Source organism: Pholcus phalangioides, unplaced genomic scaffold (assembly GCF_987345545.1).
Source record: "Pholcus phalangioides strain wild (caught in Gottingen) unplaced genomic scaffold, Ppha-v1.0 ptg000024l_1, whole genome shotgun sequence".
Lineage (NCBI taxonomy): Eukaryota > Metazoa > Arthropoda > Arachnida > Araneae > Pholcidae > Pholcus > Pholcus phalangioides.
Genome location: NW_028301616.1, coordinates 13,455,143 through 13,467,212, shown reverse-complemented (window position 1 = coordinate 13,467,212; position 12,070 = coordinate 13,455,143). Strand labels below are relative to the sequence as shown.

Here is a 12,070-nt window from a genome sequence, read left to right as displayed (position 1 = left end):
ACGAATATAGAGACGTACGTCACTGAATAACTACGTGAGTAATTTTTATATTTCCTTTTTTTTTGCAGGTATTGAGTTATTGTCCGAAGGACATGACGGCGGACATTTGCGTTCACCTGAACCGTAAGGTATTCAACGAACACCCGGCTTTCCGACTGGCGAGCGACGGCTGCCTCCGCGCCCTGGCTATGTACTTCTCCATGGACCACAGCGCACCCGGTGATCTCCTCTACCACACGGGTGAGAGCATCGACACCCTCTGCTTTGTGGTGACGGGATCGCTCGAAGTCATACAGGACGACGAGGTCGTCGCCATTCTCGGTGAGCAGACGCCTCTCTAACCACTTTTCTTTTTTTTTTAACCATTTTTATACGGCGGCAGTGCGCGTGGTGTCCTCATTACTTATAAAGTGGACTCGTCCTCTCAACCCATGCAAATGAGCTTCTTATTAATTCCTTCGGTAGCTGAGTTTGCCACTCTGCGGTCGAGTTTCCACCGTGCTGGACTTTCACCGTTTGGATCCAAATTCGTTGTTGGTACAGTGGCGTTTTGGCTGAAGTTAGTTTCCTGTGGTTTCCCGATTTCGGCCTAGATGCGAGCCAGTCTCACATTTGAAGCACCCGAGTGGAGTGGTGGTAACATGCTCGTCTACCACCATGAAGGTGTCCACAGGTTCGCACCTGGGGAAGAACAAAGATAACAAGTTCTTTTCCTTAACAAGCCTGGGGCGACCACAGATAGATGGCGCCTTTATTTCCAACCCAAGTGCATCGATTGAAGATTGCCCAATGGCGATACAACGGAGTTGTGCTTGATTTGAAAGAAAGAAAGAAAGGTACACTTTCAACATAATACTTACACAACAATGAAAATTCGGGCATTTATCGTCTTCACTTCAAAATATGGAAGCTGAACGGCAGCATCAGCAAGAACACGAAACAAGCACAACCCCAACTCGGACAACATGAATACGTTTTGGACCCACACTTATATGCACACACAATACGTTCCAGCATGTACTAATTCATTAGAAATTCCGATGGTAATGTTTACGAGGTGCATGTACAGTTAAGTAGTATTAGTAGTAGTTACAGTGAAAAGTCTTCGTTAAGCAGTTGCAGGGCCACGCACACACACGCATGTTCCAGCATGTACCAATTCATTAGAAATTCACCCAGAGGAATGTGTATGAGGTTCATGTATGGAAAGTTAGTTAAAGTAGAAGAGTTTAAGGTCATCTTTATTGTGCTGTTGAAAAGCACTCGGTCATAAAGTACTTCTTTGATAAGGGAAACGATTTCATGTCCAACAATCAACTTAGTGTCCACTCTCACGGGATTTTTAGAATGTGTCTTGATTGGCCCAAAACCAATTACTTGTCCCTATGAAGATGAAATACAGGGAGTGAGAAAGGACATTTTGATTGCCAAAAACAGTGCGGACATCGAAATTCTCGAAGGCAACGACGAAGTTGAATTCAGCAGCGCCCGTGACACCGACTCGCGGTTTACAGTGTGACAGACAATTCACGAAAAATTCAGCGTCAAAATTTACAACCACACAATTCACCGAAAATAAAATTTACCGACAACAATTCACCATCAAAAAATAGAGTGAGTGACCGAGTCAGTGAACAAGTGTTGGGAATGTTCAAGCGGGTGAGGAGAAAGTGAGAGAGCAAGTAATTGAGTGAAGCAGGCGTGTGAGTTAAATAGCAAGTGTGGAAATGCATAAGCAAGTGAGTTAGTGAGTAAATGCATAAGCAAGTGAGTTAGTGAGTAAATGCATAAGCAAGTGAGTTAGTGAGTAAATGCATAAGCAAGTGAGTTAGTGAGTAAATGCATAAGCAAGTGAGTTAGTGAGTAAATGCATAAGCAAGTGAGTTAGTGAGTAAATGCATAAGCAAGTGAGTTAGTGAGTAAATGCATAAGCAAGTGAGTTAGTGAGTAAATGCATAAGCAAGTGAGTTAGTGAGTAAATGCATAAGCAAGTGAGTTAGTGAGTAAATGCATAAGCAAGTGAGTTAGTGAGTAAATGCATAAGCAAGTGAGTTAGTGAGTAAATGCATAAGCAAGTGAGTTAGTGAGTAAATGCATAAGCAAGTGAGTTAGTGAGTAAATGCATAAGCAAGTGAGTTAGTGAGTAAATGCATAAGCAAGTGAGTTAGTGAGTAAATGCATAAGCAAGTGAGTTAGTGAGTAAATGCATAAGCAAGTGAGTTAGTGAGTAAATGCATAAGCAAGTGAGTTAGTGAGTAAATGCATAAGCAAGTGAGTTAGTGAGTAAATGCATAAGCAAGTGAGTTAGTGAGTAAATGCATAAGCAAGTGAGTTAGTGAGTAAATGCATAAGCAAGTGAGTTAGTGAGTAAATGCATAAGCAAGTGAGTTAGTGAGTAAATGCATAAGCAAGTGAGTTAGTGAGTAAATGCATAAGCAAGTGAGTTAGTGAGTAAATGCATAAGCAAGTGAGTTAGTGAGTAAATGCATAAGCAAGTGAGTTAGTGAGTAAATGCATAAGCAAGTGAGTTAGTGAGTAAATGCATAAGCAAGTGAGTTAGTGAGTAAATGCATAAGCAAGTGAGTTAGTGAGTAAATGCATAAGCAAGTGAGTTAGTGAGTAAATGCATAAGCAAGTGAGTTAGTGAGTAAATGCATAAGCGAGTTAGTGAGTAAATGCATAAGCAAGTGAGTTAGTGAGCAAATGCATAAGCAAGTGAGTTAGTGAGCAAATGCATAAGCAAGTGAGTTAGTGAGCAAATGCATAAGCAAGTGAGTTAGTGAGCAAATGCATAAGCAAGTGAGGACAATTCTGTGATCGAGCAATGATGCCTTGCTCATTCCCTTTCTTTGTTACCCGCTCAATTAAGCGTTCCTAAAGTTGCTCACACTGACTCGGTTATTCACCGGATCTCTCGACGGCGAACTGTTGTCGGTGAATCGTCTTTCGACGAATGGTTTGTCGGTAAAACTTCCCTTCGATGAATTTTTATCAGGGACGCCCTTATCAGATGCGCGGCCCTGTGCGAAAAAAAATTTCGGGGCTCCTTCGCCCCGATTTTATACATTCTGTGAGAGAGGGGAATCGACATTTAAATATTCATGCATTACCACAGGATATGCAGGAAAAATGCATTTGATATACATGTATATTTTTCCACTTTCATTACCGTAAGTGAGGTGCAACCAACCCCCCCCCCCTCCGGCCGTACACCTCATAAAGGCGGTTTTGATTTTTATCGGTGAATTTCGTGGAAACGGTGACAGAGCAGCTGAAGAGAGCGAAAAACGCAATTTAAACGAAGAAAACTGCATAAGTTGAAGTAGGTGAAGTGACATTTGCACCGAGGGTGGTGAATCGGTGTTGCCGAGTTTGCACCAGTAGTTTGTATCATGCTTTTGAACACCCCAAGAATTGATATAAAAATCAAAATCTTCTACATGAAGCTCAGTACGATTACCCACGGGTCTGAAACATTTCCGACGACCCTGAGTAGGTATCTTTTGAATGAAAAAAATACAATTTCCCTGTAATAATAATATCACCGAATTGAATAATGGAGTCTGATAGACCGCATGCTCGTCCCCAACAAACCCCTCACCCCACTGGCTTAATAATGTCAAAACTCTTATATCGTATCGTAGTGTTTCGATTAGTTAACGTTTTTGTCGCGAGGTTTGATGTGTGATCGATTGTATTGTCTACGATAGGGAAAGGCGACGTGTTCGGCGATGCATTCTGGAGAGAGCCAACCATCGGCCAGTCTTGCGCCAACGTCCGGGCACTCACTTACTGCGACTTGCACGCGATCAAGAGAGACAAACTACTGGAGGTGCTGAACTTCTATCACGCGTTCGCCAATTCCTTCGCTCGTAACTTGGTGCTCACCTACAACCTGAGGCACAGGGTAAGTAATCTTCGCTTTATATTTATGTCGTATAGAAACGATGGGCACAAATGAAGTCACGGGGTGGAAAATAGTTTATTCACAAAAACTGAATATCACATTAATTAGACAAACTTCCCATTCAAGTACATGCACTTCTACTGTTTGACTGAGAGTCTCCGAATGGCCGTGGCGAACCCATACTGTTAGTGTGTTGTTGCACCATCTACGGACAATAGCCTGCAACTCTCCGTCACATTGCAGTCGTTGACCTCGCACGAATTGTGAATAATCGACTGCAATGTTCCTTGAGCAAGTCCTGTTTCGTTGTGCAGCTCAGCAAATGTTATGCACCTGTTTGCCACAATCAGAAGCGTCGACATTTGCTGGATGTTGAAGGTCGTCTTGTGAGTGGTGGTGGTCCTCACATCTTTCTGCACTTTCCTGTCCATTGTTGAATTTGGCCAACCAGGACAATACAGTTTGTCTTGACGGTGCTTCGTTTCTGCACAGCGTTACCACATGACAATGGATATCACGCCCCCCCCCTCTCTCCTTCTGAAATCCTCCCCTCTTCCCATAAAAACCGTAATGTCTATCGCTGGCCGTGATAATCGCCTTTCATCTTTACTGTCTATGATTCCAATGATGACGACGCCGACGGGAAGAATGGCCGCTCTCCTTAATCGGTCACCAGCTGGTAGCATTTGTACATTCCGCATAGCTCATAGCCCCTGGTATCTATTTTTCAGTGTTTCGCTGTCATGTGGAGTTTGTTTACGACGTAAGAGAGCTTGTGTTAATCCTTTCTATACGACTCAAGTTTTAGGTGCACAATTCGATTGGTACAACAACGGCCACTTTGGACAAGAAGTCGGGAAAAAAATACGCATATCCCGATGAGAAAAATTTTTCAAAAGCTGGTTTTTAAGGGAGTTTTCTCGTTCCCCCGAGTATTATGGGGTGGGGGGGGGGAGATTATGTATGCTTTCTTTTCCTGGGTACAAATACTAGATGGGTATATTGAAGGCAGTGAAGATGAAAAAAAATTGAAGAGATAATAAGAGACCTGTTGTCAGCACTCTAATCGATAAAGGTTTTTTTTATAACAAGAATACATGTTAGCGCCTTTGTCTTCAGCTATCAGATTGGATTTAGGAACGCCCTAGAAAGAGGATCTAGACTCTAGTTGAAGGTCAGTTGAAGTTGAGTCTAGTTGAAAGTAACTAGACTCCAGTTGTGAAGGTCCAGTGTGAACAAAGAACTATTTGGTGTTGCTGGTACACCGTCTTGGGCCACATATCAGTTTTTCTCGCTTGTTGTGTTCTACCTGAGCACTGCAAGCCTGGATTTTAGGATGTCATAATAGTGCTGTAGATCGAGATCGATCAATTATTATAATATTATCGAAATATAACTATATATTTTAACATAATCAATACAACTATCGAAATCAGTTACAGTATGGATTATAATTTCAATTATAATTATGTTAATTATACGTAGATTGCAAATTTCAGTTTTTTTTAGATAAACTACCAGTCTCAATAACGGCCACATTTTCACGGTCCCGTTAGCGGCCGTTGTTGGGAGGTTCTACTGTATTTTATAATTGTAAAAAATGTGTGTAATGATATCATATAAATCTTCATGATCAGGAATAGTTCTTGAATAATTGATGCGATTTGCTAAGATTCTTTTCAAAACCAATTCAGCTGAAACTCAAGTTTTAAGTTTGAACATTGATAATGGTGATTTACGAGTCACTTGAGAAAACGCCACCTAAAAAAATGGTAGTTATAGGTCTTATCTCTGTATAAAGAATAGGACGACGCGGAGCAGAATCAGGACGAAATAAAAGTCAATGTAACGGTCAAAAATCTGGTCTTATTTTTGTTACTAAAGTAACAAAGCACGCTATATGAACCTGGAAACAAAGCGTCGTGTAACGTTATACAAGTCCTTAATGGTTCGAGCACCGCCTGAGAATGACTAGAAAACTCATTAGGAGAAGTGAATTATCCAAAAAGAGCTAGGAGAAATTTCTCGGTGGTTACGAGAAGATGAAGAGGTTATGCCATCGTGCGCTCGCCGGCAACCCTTCAAAACCTGAGAGAGAGAGAGACAACAGAAATAAAAGACGGCCTCTTGCTATCAATTTACTTACGAATAAAAGAATCCTCACTAAAAAAAAAAAGAGCGAATCCTTCAGAATTAAATCCTTTTATCTGCGTCTCTTTTGGGAAGGGAATCTAATACGAGAGAGAGATGCGTTGCACTTTCCGGGCGTTAGTTTTATTGATTAATTGAGCGCCCTTTTTCTCTTCTTCTCCCTCCCACTTACAGCTTATCTTCAGGAAAGTTTCCGACGTGAAGAGAGAGAAAGAACTTGCGGAGCGTCGGAAGAACGAACCCCTGCAGGAGCTCTCCCAGGACCACCTGGTGCGTAAGATATTCTCGAAATTCCGGAGGAACGGCCAGGATAACAGATTCGGCGTTTCATCGCCGAACCACCTCGATATCGAAAAGGGCATCAGGGGAACTCCCAGCGGATCACCAGTTGCTAGTAGCGGCGGCGATGCCAAACTCAAGTCCGTCCTGGAGATTCCGGGACAGGGTAACACGCCGCCGGCGTCGACGATGAACAATACCACCAAGTGGACGGTCACGCAGGACCCGAGCTGCGATGAGAACAAGGAGAACCACGTGATGATGATGATGACGACGGACAGCGTCAATTCTTACAAACCCCCGGCTGAGGGGATCCACTTCAAGAAAGACGTCGGTAAGACTCTTCCGTGTGGACCCGTCAGGTCATCGTCGTTTTCGAAATGGTCAAAACTCCTGGGAAACAAGGAACCCTCTATGGACGAGAATGTTGTTGACGACATCGGCAGCCCTCCTCAGAACCAGCTCGACTCCCCGTCAAATACCGTCGTTAGCGAGGGTGAACTTATGGTCGTCAGTCCCATCGTCAAAGCCATGTCTTCACCCGAGTACCACAAGTTGCTGTCGAGCCTCGTCGACATGAGAGTCGATCTCAAGTCGGAAATGCATAAACTGAACACCAAAATAGTTAGGGTCGATGAACAGATAGCAGAGCTACTGCGCTACGTCCGCCCGGTCCATTCGAAAGCCGGTGGCAATGGTTCCACCGCTCCAGTCCTGGTACTCAGGGCGTCCAGCATAGACAGCGCTCGCGGCTTCGCGAAACGCGGCGGTGGTGCTGACCAACAGCAATCCAGAAGAAGAGATTCATCTGCTTCAGCCAGCAGCACCGGCAGCAACGTGCTGATGGTCAACGGGACGGTGACGCGACGACGAGGCAGCACGCATGGCAGCAGCAGGAGCTCAAACAGGACTAATGCACCACCACCACAACAGCAGCAGCAGCAGGTGCTATCGCCACCGGAGAGTGCTGTCCGGTCCATGTTGGAAAACGAGATAGAGGAACAGGAAAAATTTCCTTCGCCAACGAATGCCGACAAGAACCAATGAACAGCATTTCTCGCCATCACCATATATATATATAAAACACTTCTTTTCCTCCTCGTAAAAATTCCACATGCGTCATGATCGTCATCGACGTTAATGTCAAGATTTCTGTCAGTAGACCATCCTAATGGTGTGGACCAAAAAAAGTTCCAATCCAAGTAAATAGCCACATGCTGATCGGACACTCTTTCCCTTGATAAAAGTAGAAATCTGGTGGCAGCGAAGCAGGATGCATTCTGATAACAACGGCAAGTACGCATATCCCTCTCTTAAAGTGGTGGTAAGCGAAACCATAAGCCAGCGGCTACGTTTATACTTATCAGCAGTAACAACTCGATCGTTTTTTGGAGACGTTCCTTGCTTGGTTCAGCGAAAGACGCCAACTTTTCTTGTCAACACCACCATCTCTACCGTCAACGCAAAACAGTTTTCACTCCCATTGGTCATCGTCGTCACAAAACAGCCAACACGATGCCAAAACGTTATTTCCGAGCTAAGGAATCAAAGTGCAGAAAATTGAACATCTAGTAGGACAGGCAAAAATCGACTCTACTCAAGTCACCACCAAAGATGTTCCCTCGCGCATGTAAACGCAACGTTTCCTAATTCTACTGCAATTAGAAATTTCAGAAATCTCGTTGATATTCAAGGCAGGACATCTTCACTGGGGGGCGAGAGTTCCTACACATCTTTATTCTGGAATTATCTATCATCCTGGCCCTGACTAGAGGGATTGGCAATGAAGAACTCTTCACTACCTTGTCACGAATAGGGTTCTATCGCGCCATACAAGTCATTTGCATTGACGTTCTCATTATCGTCGTTGTCAATTCTATAGAATGACGCTAAAGACAAAATACGAAAGATTTGAGCCACTTGCGCTAAAAGCTGTAGCATACACAATTTCAACGTCTATACGGGTTGGGGGAAATGTGAAATCCAATGATTGGTCGCACTGAAGTGACGAAGGTAGTCCAGTATTGGCGGAGTTAGTTTTCTTTTGGCGATATTTGGAGACGGAGGCGGAATTTCGATATTTTTACCCCGTTGCACATTTTTTTCAATCTCCCGCGTAGTGTGCACAGAAACTTCCTTTAATGTTTATTCTCATTTTTAAATAAATATATATATAGGCCTATATATATTTTTTGTAGACAATATCAAGGCCAAATTAATTTTGTTCACGGATCTCGTTACATTTTTCTGCTGAATTTTCACGCATTATTCAACACGTAGTTGCCACAGAGATTCCAAAAGACAGCGCCAATGTTTCGTGATTCAAAATAAAGATCCCATCGTCAAAAAAATAGCATAATGAGCAGGGTGCCCATATGACCTGTATTTCTCAGGACATCCCTGTAAATTCCTTCATTTTCGCCATCGTGACTCTTTCATAAAAATGTAGTTTTCCCTCTTATTTTCACCGCAAAAACCTTTTTCACATTTCTTCATTTTAAAACTTTTTTTTTTTGCAGAATTCATTTAAATCCACTGCAATTTGCAGGAAATATTCATTTCCCATCGTTGTAAATTTTTTGCAGTGATTTTGTTTACAATTGACAACTTTACAGACTTTAAGCATAATCCTTAGTGATAATTGGCAACTTTGTAGACGTTTAACATCATTCTTGGCGATGATTGGTGACTTTCAGTGTTTAAGGTCCTTATCGTCCGTATTTTTCTCGATAAAATATGATTAGCCTACGCTTGAGAAATCATCTTGGACGGAAAAAAGAAAAGCAACGGTCTTTTATTTTTTTCTACTACAAAAAATTAACTAACTAAATTCCTTAGAAATAATTATTTTTCCCCAAAAGTGGGGAATTTTTGCAATCACGGTCGAAATTCGGGAAATATAAAGATTTTTCGAGAGTCCGCGAAATGTAACAAGGAATTTTCGAGAGGATCCCGGAAAATCCGGAGTACTTGACAGCTTTGCGACAATAAAAGAAAGCGTCTGCAACCACACCACCTGCCTTCGTATTGACCCTGGCAAAGAAATCCGTCAAAAGTGACTTTCCTTCGTCAGTCATTGCGACCAATCATGGAGCACTAAATTTCTTCCCCGCTCGTATCAATGTAAGGTTTCTTAATAATCCAAACCGGTTCTCAGGACAACTCTACCTGAGAAAGAAGAGAATGGGGAAGATCTCCCAATTCTACAAACAATACAAGATGGATACTATATATATATATATATGACTGCCCAATACATATACATGATTCCTTGTAAAAATTTATATAAAAAATGTTTCCCGTTTTAGGATAGAACAAATATTAAGGGAGTTATAACAGTTTCACATTTTGTGACGCGTCAGTTTTCTAACGGTCAGTTACGCGCCAAACACCCAACGGAAAAAAAAAAATTCCCCCATGCAGCAGGTTGCCGCTAATTGAAAATGAACTAATATTCAATCCCGTTAGAAGCAGAGTTGTTATTTTCTTCCACGGTTGGTGCTTTTTCCTCTTCTTGTAGAATGATAATCTTGTACCAAAAATAACACCTTGTTATAATATGTTACCTGCACCCCACTATATTGGCAAATTTATCAGCAGATAAATTTTCCAGCCGAACGAGATCCATTGGAAATTTTTTTTCCCCAAAATCAACTTTTTTGACAAAATTCGGTAATTTTCTTTCCTTTACTAAATAAAATTTTTCGATAGAAAGGGCAAGGGAAAAAACCTGGTTTCCACAGCATCGGCTTTCTTGATTACTCTAAGGGTTATAGCATTGCTATCGGCTTAAAAACGCAAAGTTATACATTCGGTAAATTTGGCATGATTCGAAAGTGACGTCATCAATTTTTAATGCGTCAAAACTCCAAAAGCATTGGCCAAATCCAAAAAAACTGAAAATCCTTTTCCATATTGGTTTTTCACAAGGAATCACGTGTAATTATTGGGCAGTCGATAGTATCCACCCTGCACGTACCTCCAATCCCACCTCAAAATTTCTACGTGAATTTTTAAAACAACCTGTATGAATACATCAAACAAATGATGCATTAACTATCATTTACGAGAGATCCCCAAGGGTAATTAATTAATTAATCAACAACGTACAGGGTCCATTAATCTCATTGAAAAATAGCATTTATTTGCGTAAACATATCCGTATTGATTTTCATTTAGGCTATATTCTAGAGGAAACGTTCCAAATAACGGATCCAGAATCAAATAGAAAAAACTCCTGAAGTGGTTTTTTTTTCTCCAGTTAATGACCTCCAGGTCGATCATTTCGAAGCAAAAATTAACGTAGCGTATACGAATGATGACAGGTGATCGTTAATTATCGTATAAAGGTGCTCGTCTTCTTTCCTAAATTGCTTCGTTTTCCCTTTTTTTCAGCTCTTTCACAGTAAACGCCACGCCCTAATTTTTTTTCTCGAATGATCATTTAAGAGAGCTTTTAAAAACGTTTCAACGATTAGAAAGAAGAAAAATAATTTAGTATAAACTCTGAGGATTTATATCGAAAACAAGACCTGAAAATCGTATAATCAGGGAGTATGGAACATACACTATACAGCCAAGAGTCACTTAGGAATTCACAGACATTTTCTCGAATTTCTAAACGAATTCTAATTTCGATCATATGTACCTTATGTTAATGCTCATCATTTCCAGTTAAGAGTCACGAGTGCACTAAGGGGACCGATAAAAAATTAAATAAGATAAGAAAAAATTTTTTTTTGATCAACGCTATGTCAAAAAAGGTAGAAAATGACGTAACTTTAACGAAATGCTGCACTAATTTTGTGCAACACTTTTGTGCATTTTCGTGAGAAATACCACGTATATTCCCAAAAATATAAAAATGTTCTATAAAAATCCCAATTTTCATCTCACGTTTGTTGCTTATAACATGGAGTTTTTTTCAATAAATTTTTACAAAATTTGCACAAACAATGACGCTGTAAATGAGACATATAGTGTAGAAATTCGAAATGCGACGAACTATTATTCAATGAGATATTTATTTTTTAGTAAATATTTTCACATGCGCAAAATAAAATAAAATAAATGAATAAATTTTACTTTTCAAACTTTTAACTTAAATTTTTACTTTTTAATTTGACTGCTAGATATATAGTGCAACTTATACAAAAATTCTAGCCGAATGTCGTAAAAATTCAGAAAGATGTCGGTGGTGCAGTGAGCAGTAATTTCGAAATTTGCTGTAAATAAGTCAATGATAAGGGATTTTCTACAAATTCGTATTTCGATTATATTTTGCTATTTTATTATTGATTTGTTTGCTCATTCACATAATGCTGCGGGCTTCTCGAAATAATCAAATAACAAAGAATAATCGAATACCAATTCAGGGAAAATCCCTTATCATTTAGTTACACTTTCAGCAAGTTTCGAAATTGCTGCTATCCGATATCTTTCTGAATTTTCACGACATTCAGCTAGAATTTCCATATGAGTTGCATTATATATCTAGCAATCAAATTATGAAAAAAAATAAAATTTACATATCTTGCGCATGTGCAAATCAATAATTTATTTACGAAAAATACCAATATCTCATTGAATCTGAATGGTATTACATTTTAAATTTCTATACAGTATGTTTCATGTATAGCGTCAATTTTTCTGTAAATTTCGTAAAAATTGGTTGAAAAATTGTCATTTTATAAGCAAAAAACATGAAATGAAAATTTGAATTTTTATAGAAAA

At 40.3% G+C, this 12,070-nt stretch overlaps 1 protein-coding gene across 1 annotated transcript in view; it reads left to right on the top strand.

Annotated features, from left to right (window-relative positions):
* The window catches only part of LOC149068771 (potassium voltage-gated channel protein eag-like), a 91,810-nt gene extending 80,567 nt beyond the window's left edge, over positions 1-11,243 (top strand). Inside the window, exons 8-10 of the mRNA XM_089250907.1 lie at positions 69-321; positions 3,711-3,907; positions 6,233-11,243. Coding sequence (XP_089107033.1) covers positions 69-321; positions 3,711-3,907; positions 6,233-7,384 — 1,602 coding nt within the window. The 3' untranslated portion in view covers positions 7,385-11,243. The remainder of the gene's footprint in view (positions 1-68; positions 322-3,710; positions 3,908-6,232) is intronic.
* The last annotated feature ends 827 nt before the right edge of the window (positions 11,244-12,070 follow it).